This window comes from Nannobrachium achirus (genome assembly GCF_963921795.1).
Source record: "Nannobrachium achirus genome assembly, chromosome: 15".
In the NCBI taxonomy this organism is placed as follows: domain Eukaryota; kingdom Metazoa; phylum Chordata; class Actinopteri; order Myctophiformes; family Myctophidae; genus Nannobrachium; species Nannobrachium achirus.
Genome location: NC_137822.1, coordinates 6,930,509 through 6,948,685, shown reverse-complemented (window position 1 = coordinate 6,948,685; position 18,177 = coordinate 6,930,509). Strand labels below are relative to the sequence as shown.

Genomic DNA, 18,177 nt, shown 5'->3' with positions numbered 1-18,177 from the left:
TCTCTCTCTCTCTCTCTCTCTCTCTCTCTCTCTTCTCTCTCTCTCTCTCTCTCTCTCTCTCTCTCTCTCTCTCTCTCTCTCTCTCTCGCCCAACCTGGACCTGCCGCCCGACAGTGAACCCATGACCTACCTAGAGCCCTGGCATGGCATTCATGTCTGTGTGTATGTGCGTGTGTGTGTGTGTGTGTGTGTGTGTGTGTGTGTGTGTGTGTGTGTGTGTGTGTGTGTGTGTGTGCGTGCGTGTGTGTGTGTGTGTGTGTGTGTGTTAGAGATGCGCGGATAGCGGTTTTAGCCGCGGTGGACCGCGGTGATCCGCGGTGCAGTCGGATTTGGATCAATCAAATATAATTATTAATTAATTTCGGATATCCGCGGATGAAATAATGCAGGAAATAAATTATGGCCTAATAGGTCTATATCTATCTATAAAAAGCGAAATCTAGGTATGCTTGTGTCTGTGTTAGTGTGTGTTATTTTGTATAATTTGTAAAGTAACCATCATTTTCATGAGGCAATGTGCAGTCCACGATAAAACGAAAGGTCACCAGCACTTTCGCCTATAACATATTCGCCTACACGCATTTGGTCCTTTCGCCTGGCATTTTCGCCTTGGAGGAGAGTCTTTTCACCTACCTGTCTGAGCCATTTCGCCTACCCTCAATTCTGCTGTCAGACTGTCCATGTTTGCAAATTATCTCTTTGTCATTTAAATATTATAGTGACTGTGACAGTGGTGTCAAGTGAATCTAACAGTTTACTTGACATTTATTATTTACATCACATTTTATTCCTAAAAAATGGCAAAATAGTTTTTTATGCCTGTGGACAGGCAAGGTTGATTCTATAGGCTATTTAGGTGTAGCATATCTTATATAGACCTATATAGGCTAATAGCCTACATATATATTTTGTATAGCCTAATGTTAAAACAATATAGGCCTACAATACTGTTCATTTTACAATAGACCTACTGTTCAATACTGCACCAAAGAATGTATAGTATCGGGACATGGATTAATTAATTATTTGGGCGCACCTGATTCCAATAGCTCTGTATTTATGATGATGATGATTAATGACAAAGAGATAATATGAAAACATGGACAGTCTGACAGCAGAATTGAGGGTAGGCGAAATGGCTCAGACAGGTAGGTGAAAAGACTCTCCTCCACGGCAAAAGTGCCCCGCGAAAAGACCTGGCGAAAATGTTATAGGCGATTGTGCCTGACACCAAACGAAACAGCTGTGTCCACTTAAACGGCATCACGGCATGCATCGTCGGTCGCACTCATTACCTCTGGCTGCGCTAAAAAGTGAATCTCTCAGCTCCATAGTCCATATATTGTAAAGTACTGTACAGTAGGTAAGTTAAACTTCCCACTAAGTTGTGTTTGTTCCTCTCTTTTTCGCTCTCTCCCTCGCTCTCTCTTTCTCTCGTGTGTCTGACTCTGTCTGCCTGCATGTCTGTCTGCATCGACGCGCAGCCCCGACTCCAAAAAAAAAAAAAGAAAGAAAAAAAGACGAACGGAGACATTCCGTAGGCTAGATCAATGCATTTCTGTGATCGCACAACTAAGAAAACTAACAGGGAATAGCCTACCAGAAAATAATATTAGCCTAATAATAAGGGTAATAATAATAATAATACTTTTGAAGTTGCGGATGAGGATGGTGCGGATTTATAAATTGGATGATATAATTAATGCGGTTGGATAATGGGCAGATAATGAATTTGCGCGGATGGATTCGGATGACTTCAGAAGCCTATCCGCGCATCACTAGTGTGTGTGTGTGTGTGTGTGTGTATGTGTGTGTGTGTGTGTGTGTGTGTGTGTGTGTGTGTGTGTGTGTGTGTGTGTGTGTGTGTGTGTGTGTGTGTGTGTGTGTGTGCGCGCGTGTGCGTGTGTGTGTGTGTGTGTGTGTTCGTGCGCGGACGCATTACTGTACTTGTGATGGCCAAATGTCACAAACCTAGAGCCGATCTACAAGCAGAGTTCGAGTTACGTGGGTGCCAGTGGGGTCTTAGCTCCCATAGTTAAAGTCTGGGACCCCATAGTCAACAACCCCCTTTGGGGTCTCTTTTTTTCTAAGTGTGTTTTTTTTTTTTTTTTTTTCTCGTTTTTTTTTTATTTTTTATGTTCCATTGGAAGAATTTATATTATTTATGTTAACTAGATATACTAAATAAACATGTTAGACAGTAAGACTGAACAATGACATCACACCGTTTAATCCTACTATTCATTTTATTATTATAAATCAGGCGCATTTAATGTGGGGTGTGAGTCTTCCTTTACCGTCCGGGTTATAACACACTCGCTGCAATGGTTCCTACCTTTCCCCCAGGGCCGAGGAGGCCCTGGATGCAGACCTACCCAGCTGCGTGGTCTCGCCATGGCCTGGGCATAGGCTAAGCTAGGAACCACAGCATCGAGTCTTTGCACTTCTAGCCACGGCCCGGACGGCAAAGGAAGGCGGACACGCCGGACAGCAACAAAAGACAAAACAACCAAACAAAACAACGCTGTCTTAGCAAGACTGTAGCCTTAGTGTGCCTGTGCCCGTGACAATGTTTTTTTTAGTAAATAAATATGAACCCGACCCGCCTTGTTTTGAGAAAGAAAAATACCCATTTTAGCCGACTTTATGCTACCAGAACGGGAACTTTTGGCTGGATGGCTCAGAGCTCAGATCATCAGATGGAGGAATTGGGAACTGGAGGCTGAGCAATAATGGTGAGTTAATATGAACAGAAAAGACTGCCTGGAGTTGTCAACATAGCCAATGTGAAGCCCGAATTAATATTGTGAAAGGAAAAATATGATTTAATATAGGAAATACCCGTTTTAGCCGACTTTATATCCGCGAAATACCCGATTTAATATGATTTAATATAGGAAAGTACCCGTTTTAGGCGACTTTATATCCGCAATTACCCGCCGATTTTTTTTCGCCGCCGCCGCTATGGGAATAACTCGATCACTGTCTACAAGCTCACAGAGCTGTGTGATGCGAGTTTTCACCTTTACTGTCCTAAAATGTTGACGTCCTCACGATTATGGTAATACTAAATGTGAGTATATTTGCCCTTGTGTATGTGTGTGTGTGTGTGTGTGTGTGTGTGTGTGTGTGTGTGTGTGTGTGTGTGTGTGTGTGTGTGTGTGTGTGTGTGTGTGTGTGTGCGCGCATGCGCGAGTGTGTGTGTGTGTGTGTGTGTGTGTGTGTGTGTGTGTGTGTGTGTGTGTGTGTGTGTGTGTGTGCATGCCTGTGTGCATGCGTGACGGTGCGTGAGTGCACATGTTAGACCAGTGGTTCTCAACCTTTTCAGGCCGCGACCCCCAAAAATAATCATAATTATTTTAACTGGGGACCCCCCCCCCCCCCCCCACCCTGACGAGCACTAAGTGGCTATTTTCACAATTTCTGTCTCTAATATTTGACAATTTTGCCAATATATTATAATATTAAAAAGTCCTCAAATTGTCACTTTAGAAATGTGCAGATACCCTCTATACACTTAAACTTCATGTTGGTTTGTTTACTGTTGAGTGGGAAAACACTGCACTTACCCCTTTCTCGATGCTGCCCGTCTGGCACAGAGTGCCCTCCGCAGCGGGGATGCTGTTGGTCACACATCGGTTGCTTTTGCTAAGGCACCAGAGCTCTCTACACACTTCCTAGGAAAGAAGGCAAAAGCAAGTTGGTCAGAATAAATCAATGCCTGTTGAGGCACCGTCCTACCGAATGACTTCTGATTGGGAAGGCTCGCAAGCAGCTGACAGTCCCGTTCCCGACGGTCTTTGCTGCGTGTCTCTCCCCATCTCTCTCTCTCTCCCCTGTTTCCTGTCCATCTCCACTACAAACTATAAATAAAGGCAGAAAAAGGCCATGTATTTGGCAGAGGCTGCATTCACACTAAAGAGTGATACCCTCTCCTTGTCCTTTGAGAATGAAGGGGGACGGTGTCGTCCAATTCATTCTCTATGGAAGTCACATGGTGTCATGCCTCTTCCGAGTCTCTTGCCTGGATCAAGCTTGATTCAAGCCATATATATATATATATATATATATATATATATATATATATATATATATATATATATATATACATATACAGGTATATATACGTATATATATATATATATACATATATATATATGTATATATATATATATGTGTGTGTGTATGTATGTATGTGTATATATATATATATATATATATATATATATATACATATATATATATATATACATATAGACCTATATATATATATATATATATATATATATATATATATATATATATATATTATATTTATATATAATACCAGTAAGACGCCTAAGGGCGAAAAGCGATCTCGCCCTAAAGGGTGAGGTCGCGCCATGTCTTGGCCATCTGGCCAAAGGAATTTGGTTCCCCTGGTATCACAGGGATCTCCATATATGGCAATACAAGTGATTTGGTTCCACTGACATCACAGGGATCTCCATATCTCCATATACAGGCATAAAGGAGATTTGGTTCCCCTGGCATCAGGGATCTCCATATATGGCAATAAAAGGGATTTGGTTCCCCTGACATCACAGGGATCTCCATATATGGGCATAAAAGGGATTTGGTTCCCCTGACATCATAGTGATGTCAGAGCATGAGAGGTAATTAACAAAAAAGAAAAGCGTTACCCAGACAGACAGACAGACAGACAGACAGACAGACAGACAGACAGATACGGTCAAGATGTGATGTTCTGATAGTAAACGGCACCCTACGGTTGCAATAATACAGGGATGAGTGGTTACTGGTCGATTATAAATCTATTCGAACTTTTTCGGGCCGATTCGTTGATATAGAGAATGAGAACTAAACTCAAAGTAAAACATTTCGGACGGCCAAAACGTGACTAAAACGAAATGGAATTGTATTCAAAACACTATGACTAAAATGTTGCTGTCAAAGTCAACACTGATCTGGTGCCTCAGTCTGGTCAGAACTGAAGAGTCAGCGAGAAAAAGAAAAGAAGCCCCCGTGACTAAACGTTTTGCACACGTTCAACCCTGGGACCCACAGCGACCCCGGGCTGCGCGTGCTGGGGGGGGGCGGTGGGTCTCTGACATCACTTCAAGGAATCAAATCTAAGCTCCTTATGGGAAATCAACGGTGAGTAAAAGCCCCCCCACCCTCCACCTCCTTACCTCCCCTCCTGGCCTGTCCTGAAATACTTCGTAGGCATAACAAATACCTTTTGTATTACATATCTATCTTCCCTTCCCTTTCCTCGGGCCTACGACAGAAGGAGAATCCATTTAGATCGCTGCTTGCGTGCGTGCGTGTGTGACAGAGAGAGAGAGAGAGAGAGAGAGATATGGAGAGAGAGAGAAAGAGAGAGAGAGACTGAAGCAGGGAGACGCAAGTTGCCCCCAAATAATATCTTCGCTGTCGGATGGAAACCTTGTACCGGTATATCCAAAAACCTGTTTTATTGCTATTTAAAAGTTATATACAGTATATTATAACGTCTACCTCTCCAACTTTCAAATGTTTACGTTTTTTTTGTAGCCTAAATTAAAGCCCTGCTTCATCATACAAGACTGTCGCACAAGGCTGGTGAAAATAGCAGATCTACAAGCACACAACGCCGAGGCGTTGTGTGCTTGTAGATCAGCTATTATCACTATTTAAAATCGTTTTTTTTTTTTATGATGAATACAAAACGAACGGTTTTGGACATACAAGGTTTCCACTCGACAACAACAGTATACAGTATATAGTGAAAATAGCCAATCCACATAACGCTCCCAGGCCCAGCACATGGTCATGATGACGCACGGTGAGAGAGCTCTCGCACATCTGCTGTCCTCACTACTTTAGTGCGACGACGCTCGCGTGACGAAGTGGTCCATCAATTCAACACAAAATATATACAAAAGGTTGTAAACGCAGGGATGCTGGGTTTCAAGCCCAGACGAAGACTATGTTCTATTGTCGGGTGGAAACCTCAAATTTAAGTCAAGCTGTTACATTTCAGGATTCATTTTCAAACACATCAGATCTACAAGATCAAATGTGTCACGTAGCAACTCATTTGAAGCTTGTGTGACGCATATAGAATGATCAAGTAGGGTCATAAGTATGGTTCATGTAAGAACTAGTAAGATACAAGTGGAAATTGCAAGTGTGGTTGCTGGTTGCCTTGAGGTGAGTCACAATTATCTTATCTTACTTATATCTGAGATCTGCATCTGTGAGTTCTTGACCATATTCGAGCGATGCTAACCATTCCGTCCCTGTCCATTTTATGCCCATAATATGGAGATCCATGATGTCATCAATATTAAGCCCAAATCTTGGAATGCCCATATATGGACATATGTTAAAATGTTAATTACAGTCAATGGAGAAAGTTAATTCATGAATAAATGTCTATAAATTAAACTATATATCATGTATATTTTAGCAAAATGCAAGGAATCAATTCCCAATGAAGCCGGTCGATCTGACATATGGCCCAAGTGCGTGCCGCAAAAACTGTGGGAAGAGTAGTGCAGCAAAAAAAAAGTTTATCTAGGAGGCCCTAAGAAGGATGGATGGATGGATGGAATAAAGTCGAACACAGTGGCATCAGGTCAGCAAAAGCTAAGGTATGGAAACATGACTGGTGTCTTGCGCGCGTGTGCAAGACACCAGTCATGTTGCCATACCTTAGCAACAGGCATGAGGAATGTGGTTGCTCTACAGGGGCAACCACACTAAAAAAACCTCAGAGTTGAGAGGTCTCGATGTCCCTACTAGCCTGACAGCAGCGACGACATTTATAAGACATGCGTGCATGTTACAAAGGGACAGCTCCGCACAACCTTGCATTAGATTTCCCATTAAAAGCCAACTGGGTCGCCTTGCATCTCTGACTTCAAAGGCCTGTTTCTTTTTTTCTGTTGTCCTTTTTTATTTTTTACAGGACACAGTGTGTACGGACAGGGGGAGAGCAGCGAGGATGCAAAGGCCCATGAAAAAGACTTATGATCCCCAGCGTAGATTCTGACCCCGGGGTCGGTAAATATGCCACGGCCTCCGCGAGACTCCGCAGAGCCTGTCCAGATCAAATAAAGCTCTCCTCTCGGCAGCGTTGCCAGACCAGAGAGAAACAAGCCAACCAGGCAACTATGAAAACCAGCCTGAAAGACTGAAAAAGGGCCGCGTGAGCACTTTATAAACCTGTATGCACCGGATTATTGGAAAATAGACGATCTACAAGTCTTGAAAGAGTTTGAAGCATTTTAAATAATTTTCTAAAATTTTCAGGAACACACATCTGGTAGGGGGGAGTCCCTGACACAAAATATTTTCAGATGGGAGGGGTCCATGGACGGGGGGGGCTCCATGGACAAATACAGCCTGTGAATTTGGGGTCCTTGATTTGAAAAGAAGCGCAAACGCAACACACAAATACCAATAATTTACAAGCTAAGCCCAAAGTCACTTATAATAAGCAGACATGGCAACCTTTCTGGTCCCCTTTCTTCAACACCCAGGTGGTTTCAATAAGCTCTACTAGCCCCCCCCAGCCCCCCCCTCCCAGAGGTCAGCAGACCCTGGTCCTAAATTAACATACAAATGTTTTTTTTTAAGGGACATTGTAATTTGTAAACAGCAGATCTACAAGCTCCCATGCAACGCGCCACGTGCAAACGGACTGCGTGTGTAGATCGGCTACTTTCACTATTCATGATTTTACTTTTTATTTTTAATAGGGCTTAAGTGGTTCATTCATTATGTCTTTAATACGTTTGGTCCCGCGTAGACAGACACCACATGTATCTTTTGGGGGCTTGAGCTGGAAAAGTTTGGGACCCCCACCTGCACACAACAAAGGGCAGGTGGGCTCCCTCTTTTACTTTTAGGGATTCAAATTCAAAAGCATCCAAAGTAGCAGATCTACAAGCTCGAAGCTTCACATTTCGAGCTTGCGGATCTGCTACTTTTGATGGTTTTGTGTGACGCCGCAGTATACCCATTTAGAACGGGTACACATTGTTGTGTATCATTATTTTATGCTTTAACTATTGAAAATAGCAGATATACAAGCTCACAGCGCGGCACCAAGTGTTTTTTAAATCCTTCTAAGGTTTTTTGAAAAACCTATGTTTTTATGTCAGCAATCTGGCTAGCCATCGTCAAAGAAAAGGTCCTGGAGCTCAGTTAGTCTGTTCTTGAGAGACTACTATGTCAGGGGTTCTCAAACCTTTTCATGTGAAGGACCCCCAAAATGATATGTATTTGGCCACGGACCCCCCATCTCAAAATATTTAGTTCCAGGGACCACCCAGAAGCAAAATTTGAGTTACAAACGTTCGCTTTGAAAACACATGTATTCAAAGATTTGCACACATTTTCACAACTTTTTCAAAAATCACACCCGTGTGAAGTGGAGCTGTGTGTGTGTGTGTGTGTGTGTGTGTGTGTGTGTGTGTGTGTGTGTGTGTGTGTGTGTGTGTGTGTGTGTGTGTGTGTGTGTGTGTGTGTGTGTGTGTGTGTGTGTGTGGATCATGTGTACCGATTTTTGTGACATTTGAAGAAAATATGTAGGAAAAGGAGCAAAAAGTGTGTTTTGCAGAAAATTCAAGATGGCGGAAAATCTATCATGGCGCAAATGGGCGTGGCCTATATGGGGAGATGCGTCATGACCCAAGGAATCCAGGGAAAACATATTTTTAATTTTCCGACCTACGGTTCAAGAGTTACAGGCCAAAACGTAAAGTGGGGTGTTATAGCGCCACCATGAGGCCAAATGACACAATTATTTTTTATTTAATCCTTGAAATCATTATGAACCTCCTCTCCAAGTCTTGAAACTGTAGCCCCTGTGGTTTGCGAGAGACAAATAATTGAATGTGAGTTTTTGCGATTCCCATTCTAAGTCAATGGGGAAAATTAATTCACTAATAAATTAATATCAATTAAACTATAGAACCTTTCTCTTAGAAAAGTAATAGCCCACGATTCCCGAGTAAGCCGGTCGATTTGACATATGGCGCGAGTGTTTGGTGGCAAAACTGTGGGACTAGTGGCGTGCCGAAGTTTAGGAAGTTCAGGCTACATACACACAGACACACACACAGACAGACAGACAGACACACACACAGACCCACACAGCCACGTATAGGGAGCCTGTGTTTCACACAGCTCCAAAAATAGCAGATCTACAAGCTCTGCTATTTTTCACTGGTTAAAGCATTCAATAATTCTAGGCCCAAATGGGTTAAGTAAAGGCGTTGATTTACGAAAAATAAAGTTAAAATATGGAGATAAGAGCTTTCTGCCCCCAACAGCAACGATACATAGTATGTTTGGCACTGGTGTCACTGAGTTTAAGCACGGACTTGAAGAAGCAACGACGCTAAGTTCACATGATGTTATACGTGATTAATTGCACATTAGCTCCAACTTCTCCCTCTCAGCCTCAGTTAATCTCTGGCGTGACGTAATCCCATGTCGTAACGTGAGGTCTGGAAGCAGCCCAGCATCACATCCAGGACGCTCCAAACAGTGGCGTCAGTTCAGGAAAAGCTAAGGTACGGCAACATGGCTGGTGTCAGTCGTGTTGCCATACCTTAGCAACAGGCATGGTGAATATATTTTAAAGGGATCCCTGGCTAATACGACAAATATGCCTTAATACATTATAACTGTCATCTATAACTACAATGTAAAATTAAAAATACCGTAAATGTTGTATTTCTTCTAGAAATAGCTAATCTTTTACTCAATATGTGAAATGCCCGTAAATGGTGCATTTATATATCGCTTTTATCCAAGATCCATAGATTGTGCATTACATTCACCCATTCACGCACACATTCATACACCATACACCGGTGGCTGAGGAAACCATGCAAGGCACCAACCTGCTCACCGGAAGCAACTAGGGGTTCACAGTCTTGCTCAAGGACTCTTCGACATTAACTCAGGAGGAGCTCGGATTCGAACTGGGAACCCTTCGGGAACTCTTCGTGCTCTAATAACGGTTTCTCTACCCCTGAGCTATGCCGCCCCCGTCGCAAGTTGATGATGTCATAGAACCATGTGTGGTCTATCCCTATGGAATTTATGGCATGCATGTGAAAATAAAAACAAACGTAATACTTCCTATGGTTAATATGAGCATCAAATCAATATTTCAAATGTGTGTGTGTGTGTGTGTGTGTGTGTGTGTGTGTGTGTGTGTGTGTGTGTGTGTGTGTGTGTGTGTGTGTGTGTGTGTGTGTGTGTGTGTTGTTTTATTTGCACATGCATGCCATATATTCCATAGGGATATCATCATGGTTTTATGATATCATCAACTTGCGACTGGCATTTCCCTAAAAGATTAGCTATTTCTAGAAGAAATACAATATTTAAGGTGTTTTACATTGTAGTTATGGAGGACAATTATAATGTATTAAGGCATATTTGTCGTATTAGCCAGGGATCCTTTTAAAGCCTCTATCAGAGTCCAGGGTGAAATTTAGGTGTAAAGCTATCCACCTAAAGTGAGAAAACAAGTGGAGGCCATCATAGTCAGTCATGGTCCTATAACTGTGACTGACTGATCTAGATCGACCAATCAGTGTACGGGGTGATGGGCCGATCTGTCTGATAGTAAAAACAGAGAGATGTGTCGGGGTTCGCGGTGGATAGTTCTTCACCGCGAGTAATGACGTAATGTTGTAGTTTTATGACTTAAAAAGACTACACCGCGGTGGATAGCTTATCACCGGGGTGCCTACTATGATAGGTGCTTAAGAAGTACATTTTATGTTTTTCCCCTGTAGCCAAGGAATGGCAGCTGTCATACCTTGCCATACCCAATTGACGCCTCCGTCCAAACCTCTGGATAAACTGTGTGTCCTGGAGCCTCATAACTCATTAAGACCCGGGATTATTATTTTATACTTTAGCTATTGAGAAATTCATGAACATGTTTGCAAATCTTTGAATATATCTTTTTCCACAGCAAACTTTCGTAACTCAAATAAATCTCTGCTTCTGGGGGGTCCCTGGAACAACATTATTTTCAGATGGGGCTTTGCGGCCAAATACATGTAATTTTGGGGGTCCTTGACGTGAAAATGTTTGAGAACCACTGATTTAGAAGAAGGGTTTAGAAGACATGCACACATTTTTCAAAAATAGCAGATCTACAAGCTCGCAGCGCGGTACTCGGTCGTGGAGTAACTAAAGTAAATTTAAAGACCTACAGTAGGTCAACTGTTCAGGTACTTTGGGTAATTCCATTGCTTGATACTTGATACCTATGCTCCACCACATGTCTCAGGGGCAATTCTCACAGCTTTAGTAACGAGTTGCTTAGATTATTAATACAAAACATACAATAAGTGATATACAATGATGTATTATTATAGGTTAAAGCGGCACTCATTCAAAATATATTTATTTAATGAATAGAAATGTCATTTTCTGGTAGAGTATGTTAATACAATATAACTTATACAATCTGTGCGGTAGAGTATAGTCACTGTCGGGCAGAAACCTTGTATCTCCTAGTTTAGTTTTTTAAAGTGATAAATACAAAACAAACGGTTTTGGACATACAAGGTTTCCACCCGACAACGACGGAACACATATACAATATAACCTATACAATTGGGGTGGTTGTATTTCGTCTCCCTGCTCTTCTATTGAGACATCTAGATTAATTGTGTCAAAGGTCATGTCTCACCTATTAGGATCTGACATGAATGTTGACCAAAAAGATTCCATTTATCCCCTGATCAAGCAGGCCGGCTCTGTTAGCTCATTTGTTTATCTTTTGGGGGCTCACGTTTGGATCTCAGTTTGGCCAGAAGTGGTTTGGGTTGTGGCGGCTCAGGTGTGGCGTTTGACTCCTTAGCCTTGAGAGCAAGGAGGAGGAGGACACCTGCAACGCCTGAGGTACAGGTCTATAGCGTCGCCGTTTGACGGCTTTGGTGTCTAGCCTATTAGGTGAGACGTGACCTTTGACCTGATCTCAATGTCTCAAGCAAGGGAGACACAATGCAACCGCCCCAATGGAGGATATGCGCGTGACATCATCATCATACCCGGGAAGTTATGCGGGAACGCCTACTGAGAGGCAAAAAACGACTTTCTGGACTGTACATCCAAACAGAAAAAGTACTATCTGATTGCATTAAACAACGTTAAACGACGTTGCCACTCACTTTGCCACTCGACGTGACATACAAGCCCACGACGTGAGCTTGTATGTCTGCTGTTAAACCGGAAGTGTGGTCCAAATAATCTCCAGTAAACTCCCGCGGAAACAGGTGGATAGGCTCTATGCACAGCATACCATATTGTAAAGACATTGGGCCTCTCTTCCTTACTTCCTTCACAGGTGTTACCAATGATACCGATTAAGGCTCTGTTCCATTCTGGTCAAACAGAGTCAGGGTGCTGATATTGTGCATTTTCGGCTCACTGGAAACACTCTGCTACACCAGCGAGTCTCAAAGTCTCCTTGAGGGGATTTCCAAATCCCTTAATAATGGTCTGTAACTCTGGTTTATTTACCTCTTCTGGACAGAATACGACGGGCGCGTTTCGACCTGATGGTCTTCCTCAGCGTTGACACTGTCATTCATATTGTCCAAGTCTCTCCTCATCTGCTCCCATGTGTGCCCTGTTCCAACTGCCCCCTCCTCCCCGTACACTGCAACCTCTGGCCCCCATCTATCCTACGTGAGAACCTGTCCACCATGGCTCTCCTGCCCTCCCTCCCCCCCAACACCCCCGATCATCCGTCTCTGATACTCGAACCCTCCTCCCATCCCGTCCCCGGCAGTAAATCTTCAAGCCCCCCCTGTCTTCTTAACTTGTCTACCATTCTTCTACTACACTAGAAACAGAAATGTTCTCTCAAACATCTACATGCCAAAAGATTCCCCCAAAATTGATTTTAACCCCAGGGACCACACCCCTCCATGTGGAAGCCGATCTACAGTATATGTACTGTATATATGTGCCGTGTCAATGATGTGTAATGTTGTTGACAATGTTGTTGTGTGCTCTGTCACGCTCTCTACACCGTCATGGAGGAGAGGACAGGATGAGAAGATGGCCTAGAGTAACCTCGCGTCGGGAGCGGAAATAACCTGTGCCATGTTGTAGTCATCAGGCAGAGTACAGGCGGCTGGAACCACCAAACCAGAACCACCCAAATGTTTAAAATTGTATAATCATTTAGTTTATTTTGGTCTAAGAATCGTTTGGTAATATGTTCATCCTTTATTCTGAGCAGAGGGGGAAGCACGCACATCTCCAAACATTTACAGGTGCTGGACCAAAAATACGCACCATAGATCATTTATTCTACCTCATAGCGCGGCTAGCGCATATTATTGATTCGCATTATGATGGGAATAACATTACGTCATGTTGTAGTTTGTTGTAGACATCAGGCGGCCGGAACCAACTAACTGGAACCAACGTGAAGAGGACGCTCACTTGACTCACACACACGCACGCACACATACACAGTCACGCACGCACGCACGCACGCACGCACGCACGCACGCACGCACGCACGCACGCACGCACGCACGCACGCACGCACGCACGCACGCACGCACGCACGCACGCACGCACGCACGCACGCACGCACGCACACACACACACACACACACACACACACACACACACACACACACACACACACACACACACACACACACACACACACACACACACACACACACACACACACACACACACACACACACACACACACACACACACACACACACACACACAGCTCCGCCTCCAACATTGAGTGTTGCACGCAGGCAGCAACAACACAAGGCACGCACACAGCAGCTAGGCTAAGGCACACACAAACTGATTTAGCTCAGCTGTTCATGAACGATTTACTTAGGAATTATGTTCAATATGAGCGGGTAGCTTTTGTTGCTCCAGGAATGAAAGGGTACAAATGGTACTAAAAGGACCACAGGTGACGGTTCCATGTGGTTGCATCTGTACCCTTGCAGAGTTCAATTTAGACCGCAATGTAACGTTACCGAGCCGGGAGATCATTCTCACACACTGAACCAGTCAACCAGACCAGTTACTAACAACTCTGTGATGGAGAGAAATGGCACGGTCGGATCAAGAAATTCTGTGTTTCTAGCAACATATTTTAGCTAAATGCTTCAGTTTACAAATATGTGAACCACCTCCATTGCTTAAATTTTTAGTTGTCATTTCAATCTGTCCTATAATGGAAACTGATATAATCTCAACTTCTCCCCCTGACATAATTGTATCTTAAAGTGATAGATTAACATATTTATGTTAATATGACATAGATGTAAGGCGCTATACTTCAGGAGTGCCGTGGATGAAAAAGCTAGTTACAGGAATGCCCTGAGCAAAAACAGTTTGAGAACCACTGCCCCGGAGGACCCCTGGGGGTCCCCAGACACCCCACTATGAGAAGCAGAGCTCTGTCCGTTGCAGGATTGCAGATGCTCCGAGCGTGTTCCCCTCCCTCCCTCCCTCCCCAGGGGTGTACCATCCATCCACACACGGCTCCAATCACGTTCACATGAAGCGACGTGGCTTCATTCTTCAATTCCTGACACCTCTTACAAGTCTTCCCTGCTGATCTATATTCTGTCCTGAAAAACATCAGGTCACAGTTCAAACTCTTCAAGCCTTTTTCTCTTCCTGGAAAGTGAAAGCACGCTGAAATACATCAGGTCACGACGGGTCAGCCCCAATGTGGGTCAGTGAGCCAGACGTTACCAGGTGGTGTCCACTCGCTGTCAACATCACTGGGAGGAGGACCCACCACCCCCTGAATATCGGGTCTGGGCGATATTACAGTACAGTATATGGCCCGTTGTTTGAATTTTTCAGACGACATTGTTATCTGCAAATAATGGGTGCGTTCGGAAATGCGCACTCAACGCACTGGTGTGCCATGTTTATTCGGTGCACTTGGTGCGTTGTCGTTCGGAAATCCAGTGCGCGGCGCACCGGTGTGTTGAGTGCACACACTGAATGACCCTACTCAGAAGATGGGGTTTGGCGGTGTGGTGCGTCGGTGCGGTGATTTGATTGGTTGGTTTGTATGGTGGTGTCTCAGCTGTGAACAATGGCGTAGGAAATGATAACAAAATGAACTATTTGCTGCTTTATTGGTGCTTTGGGCTTTATTCTTACACACGCATCAACATGTAAACTAACAGCAGGTATAGGCCAATGTTATGAATTAAATTACCTATCAATAGCAACGTTACGTTAGCAATTGCTGCTTTTAAGAAAGTTTTCCGACTGAAAAGCACACAGTTGCCTCTTATCTGGTAATTCGTAAATAAGCCACACTGAATGCACTCTCAACGTCACCGCCCACTGCACTCACTACACTGAGCACACACCCGGTGCGCATTTCCGAACGCACCCAATGTAGCCGGTGTGCGCCGGGTTTTTTAAACTACTTTTGAACCCGCCATGTGTATTTTGGCTGTGTCATTCTACAGTAGGTTAAAAACATTCAGGTTTAGGGTAATCTCAGCTCTGGTCGATAGCCCTGGCACCGATGAGCCCTTGCACTCAGAGCCGCGGTAGCCCAGGCTGCTCAGCCTCGTCTGTAGTAGACAATAAAACAATACTCTTTCACTACTCACCAAAACAATGACGGTTTTAGGGAGTTGAAAGCTTATTTTCCCTAGTGGGGATACTCTGAGCCCATGTACGTGTACATGCATGTGCATTTGGGGAAGAGCGAGAGTCCATCAATGCTGTCACAGTTCTTTGAACCACTGCTGTAATATCTTCCCCCATCCATCCATTCCGTAGCACATGGCTTCATTCTTCAATCCTGACACTTATAAGTCTCCCCCGTTGTTCTATCCTCGAAAACATCAGGTCACAGGTCAGCTCCATGTGGGTCAGTGGCCCAGACTCATCATTCCCAGCTGGTGCAGTATTACCACATTTCCTAAACATGTTCTGAGTCAACATGTTGTGCTCAACAAACGCACTCCAAGGAAGTACAAAGTGTCAAGGCAAACCTGGATTCATGTCCATGCACATGGAGAATGCCTGAGGAGCTCCCTGAATATCATGTCCACACACAGCTTTGGATATCATGTCCATCAGTGGTGTGTTCTAGAATTATGTTTAGGTCATACAGTATATTGTCGTTGTCGGGTGGAAACCTTGTATGTCCAAACCCGTTTGTTTTGTATTTATAATTTGAAAATGATTTAAACTAGTGAAAACAGCCAATCTACAAGCTGTTTTCACTACTTTTGTGCGACGGCCTTGTATGATGAAGCAGGGCTTTGCTTTGCGAAAAATTTACAAATTTGAAACTTGGAGATACAAGGTTTCTGTCCGACAGTGACGATATGATTGATGGGTTTTCAACCGATGTGTGCGTGTGTGTGTGTGTGTGTGTGTGTGTGTGTGTGTGTGTGTGTGTGTGTGTGTGTGTGTGTGTGTGTGTGTGTGTGTGTGTGTGTGTGTGTGGCCCATATGTAAAGTCAAATAATCAGACTTTAGTTGTGTCTCCTCACACATTTCAGCAGCAATAGCGAACAGTTATAAAGAAAAAAAATGCACTCGCAAAAGAAATGGGTAAAAGTCCAATAACTTCTACCTGCAAAAACAAATGCTTCATAGACAGAACGTGCAGTTTCAATACGAATGGAGTGAGTCTGGGAGGTGTAAGGTCTATTGTTAAGTTAATGTGTGAATTGCTTCAGAACTACGGCCCATGGCCATTCCTGTGGCCAGCGCCTCCTCCAGTGTGTATCAGATACGCTACTTTGAAAGTTTCACGAGGACATACGCTTTCTCTCATTTCTTTCTTCACGTCGTACTACGTATGCTGTGGGACACCGTAGAACACACCACTGATGTCCATAGCCACAGTGCTCGCACACAGCTGTAGAAGAACACCTGAACCTCCCCGAACACCTGAGAGCACCACAGTCCACTGATGCTTTTAAAAATGGACTAAAAACCAACCTTTTTTGTTTTTTTGTCTTTGCCCTGTTTGTTGCCTAGTTTTAATTTGAATCATTTGTCTAGCCAAGTTGAGTCCCATGTAATTGGCTGGCATGGCACGAGCTGTTTCTATCCCATGCTTTTAACCCTGTGCACACTTTTGCAAGAATGTAAAGTGCATTATAAATAAAATGCATTATTATTATTATTAACCCATTGAGACCGGGAACGCATCTTTGTTACCCAGTGCCGCTCTGAGTTTCAAATTTGTACCTTTGTTCACCAAGTAAAGCCCTGCTTCATCATACAAGGCTGTCGCACAAAATAGTGAAAACAGCAGATCTACAAGCACACTAGTTTAGCTCATTTTTAAAATGATAAATACAAACCCAACGGTCTTGGACATACAAGGTTTCCACCCGACAACGACGATATATTTCTAGGGGTTCTTGACATGATCACCATCATAGAAACATACGTTTTTTTCTGAAACCGAAGACATTTTTGGTATTTTTCAGCCCTAAATCATGGGTCAAGTAAGTAAGCGAGTGGTTTCTTACCCCATATTTGCACTGGCGGGAGGAGGCTCCGTACTGGAAGCGGCACTGCTCGTCTGCGTCGTACACCTGCCCCGGGGCCACTGTGGGGTACAGGAAGTCTCGTTTCAGTGGTTCATTGTCCAGACACGTCCCCCGACCTGAGCTGTCAGAAAAACAAACCTAACAATAGGATTGTTTCTTACACAGAGCAACCCTGAACCCAACCCAACCCTCCCTCCCTCCCTCCCTCCATCCCTCCTGCATTGGAGTGAATAGGGCATACATGGGCAACTGGCGGCCAAGGGGGCAACATGCGGCCCACACCTTCACTTAATGCGGCCCGCAGGCTAATACCAGAATACTGATATATTATTGATTTCAGCTGTTACAATTCCAAACATGACCTGCTGTCTATATTAGTAGCTTAATGACTAGTAGTATTAAAATGTCTTTTTTTGTGTCCAATGTATTTGTATTTGAGTTCGTACATTTAACATGGGTAGCCCTATATAACTAAATGCTTTTGAAATTAAAGCAAAATGTTACATTTCAGGATTCCAATAAAAAAAGAAGCAAAAATAGCCGATCTACAAGCTCTTATGTATGAGATACTAGAATGACAAAGTAGGACGTAGCAATATGCAAT

The 18,177-nt window shown here is 43.6% G+C and overlaps 1 protein-coding gene across 1 annotated transcript in view; it reads right to left on the bottom strand.

Annotated features, from left to right (window-relative positions):
* Positions 1 to 18,177, bottom strand: part of adamts6 (ADAM metallopeptidase with thrombospondin type 1 motif, 6) — a gene marked incomplete at both ends in the record, with an annotated part of 138,683 nt that overhangs the window by 73,784 nt on the left and 46,722 nt on the right. The window contains 2 exon segments of the mRNA XM_080743002.1: positions 3,570 to 3,677; positions 17,553 to 17,694. Of these exon segments, the coding sequence (XP_080599128.1) occupies positions 3,570 to 3,677; positions 17,553 to 17,694 (250 nt within the window).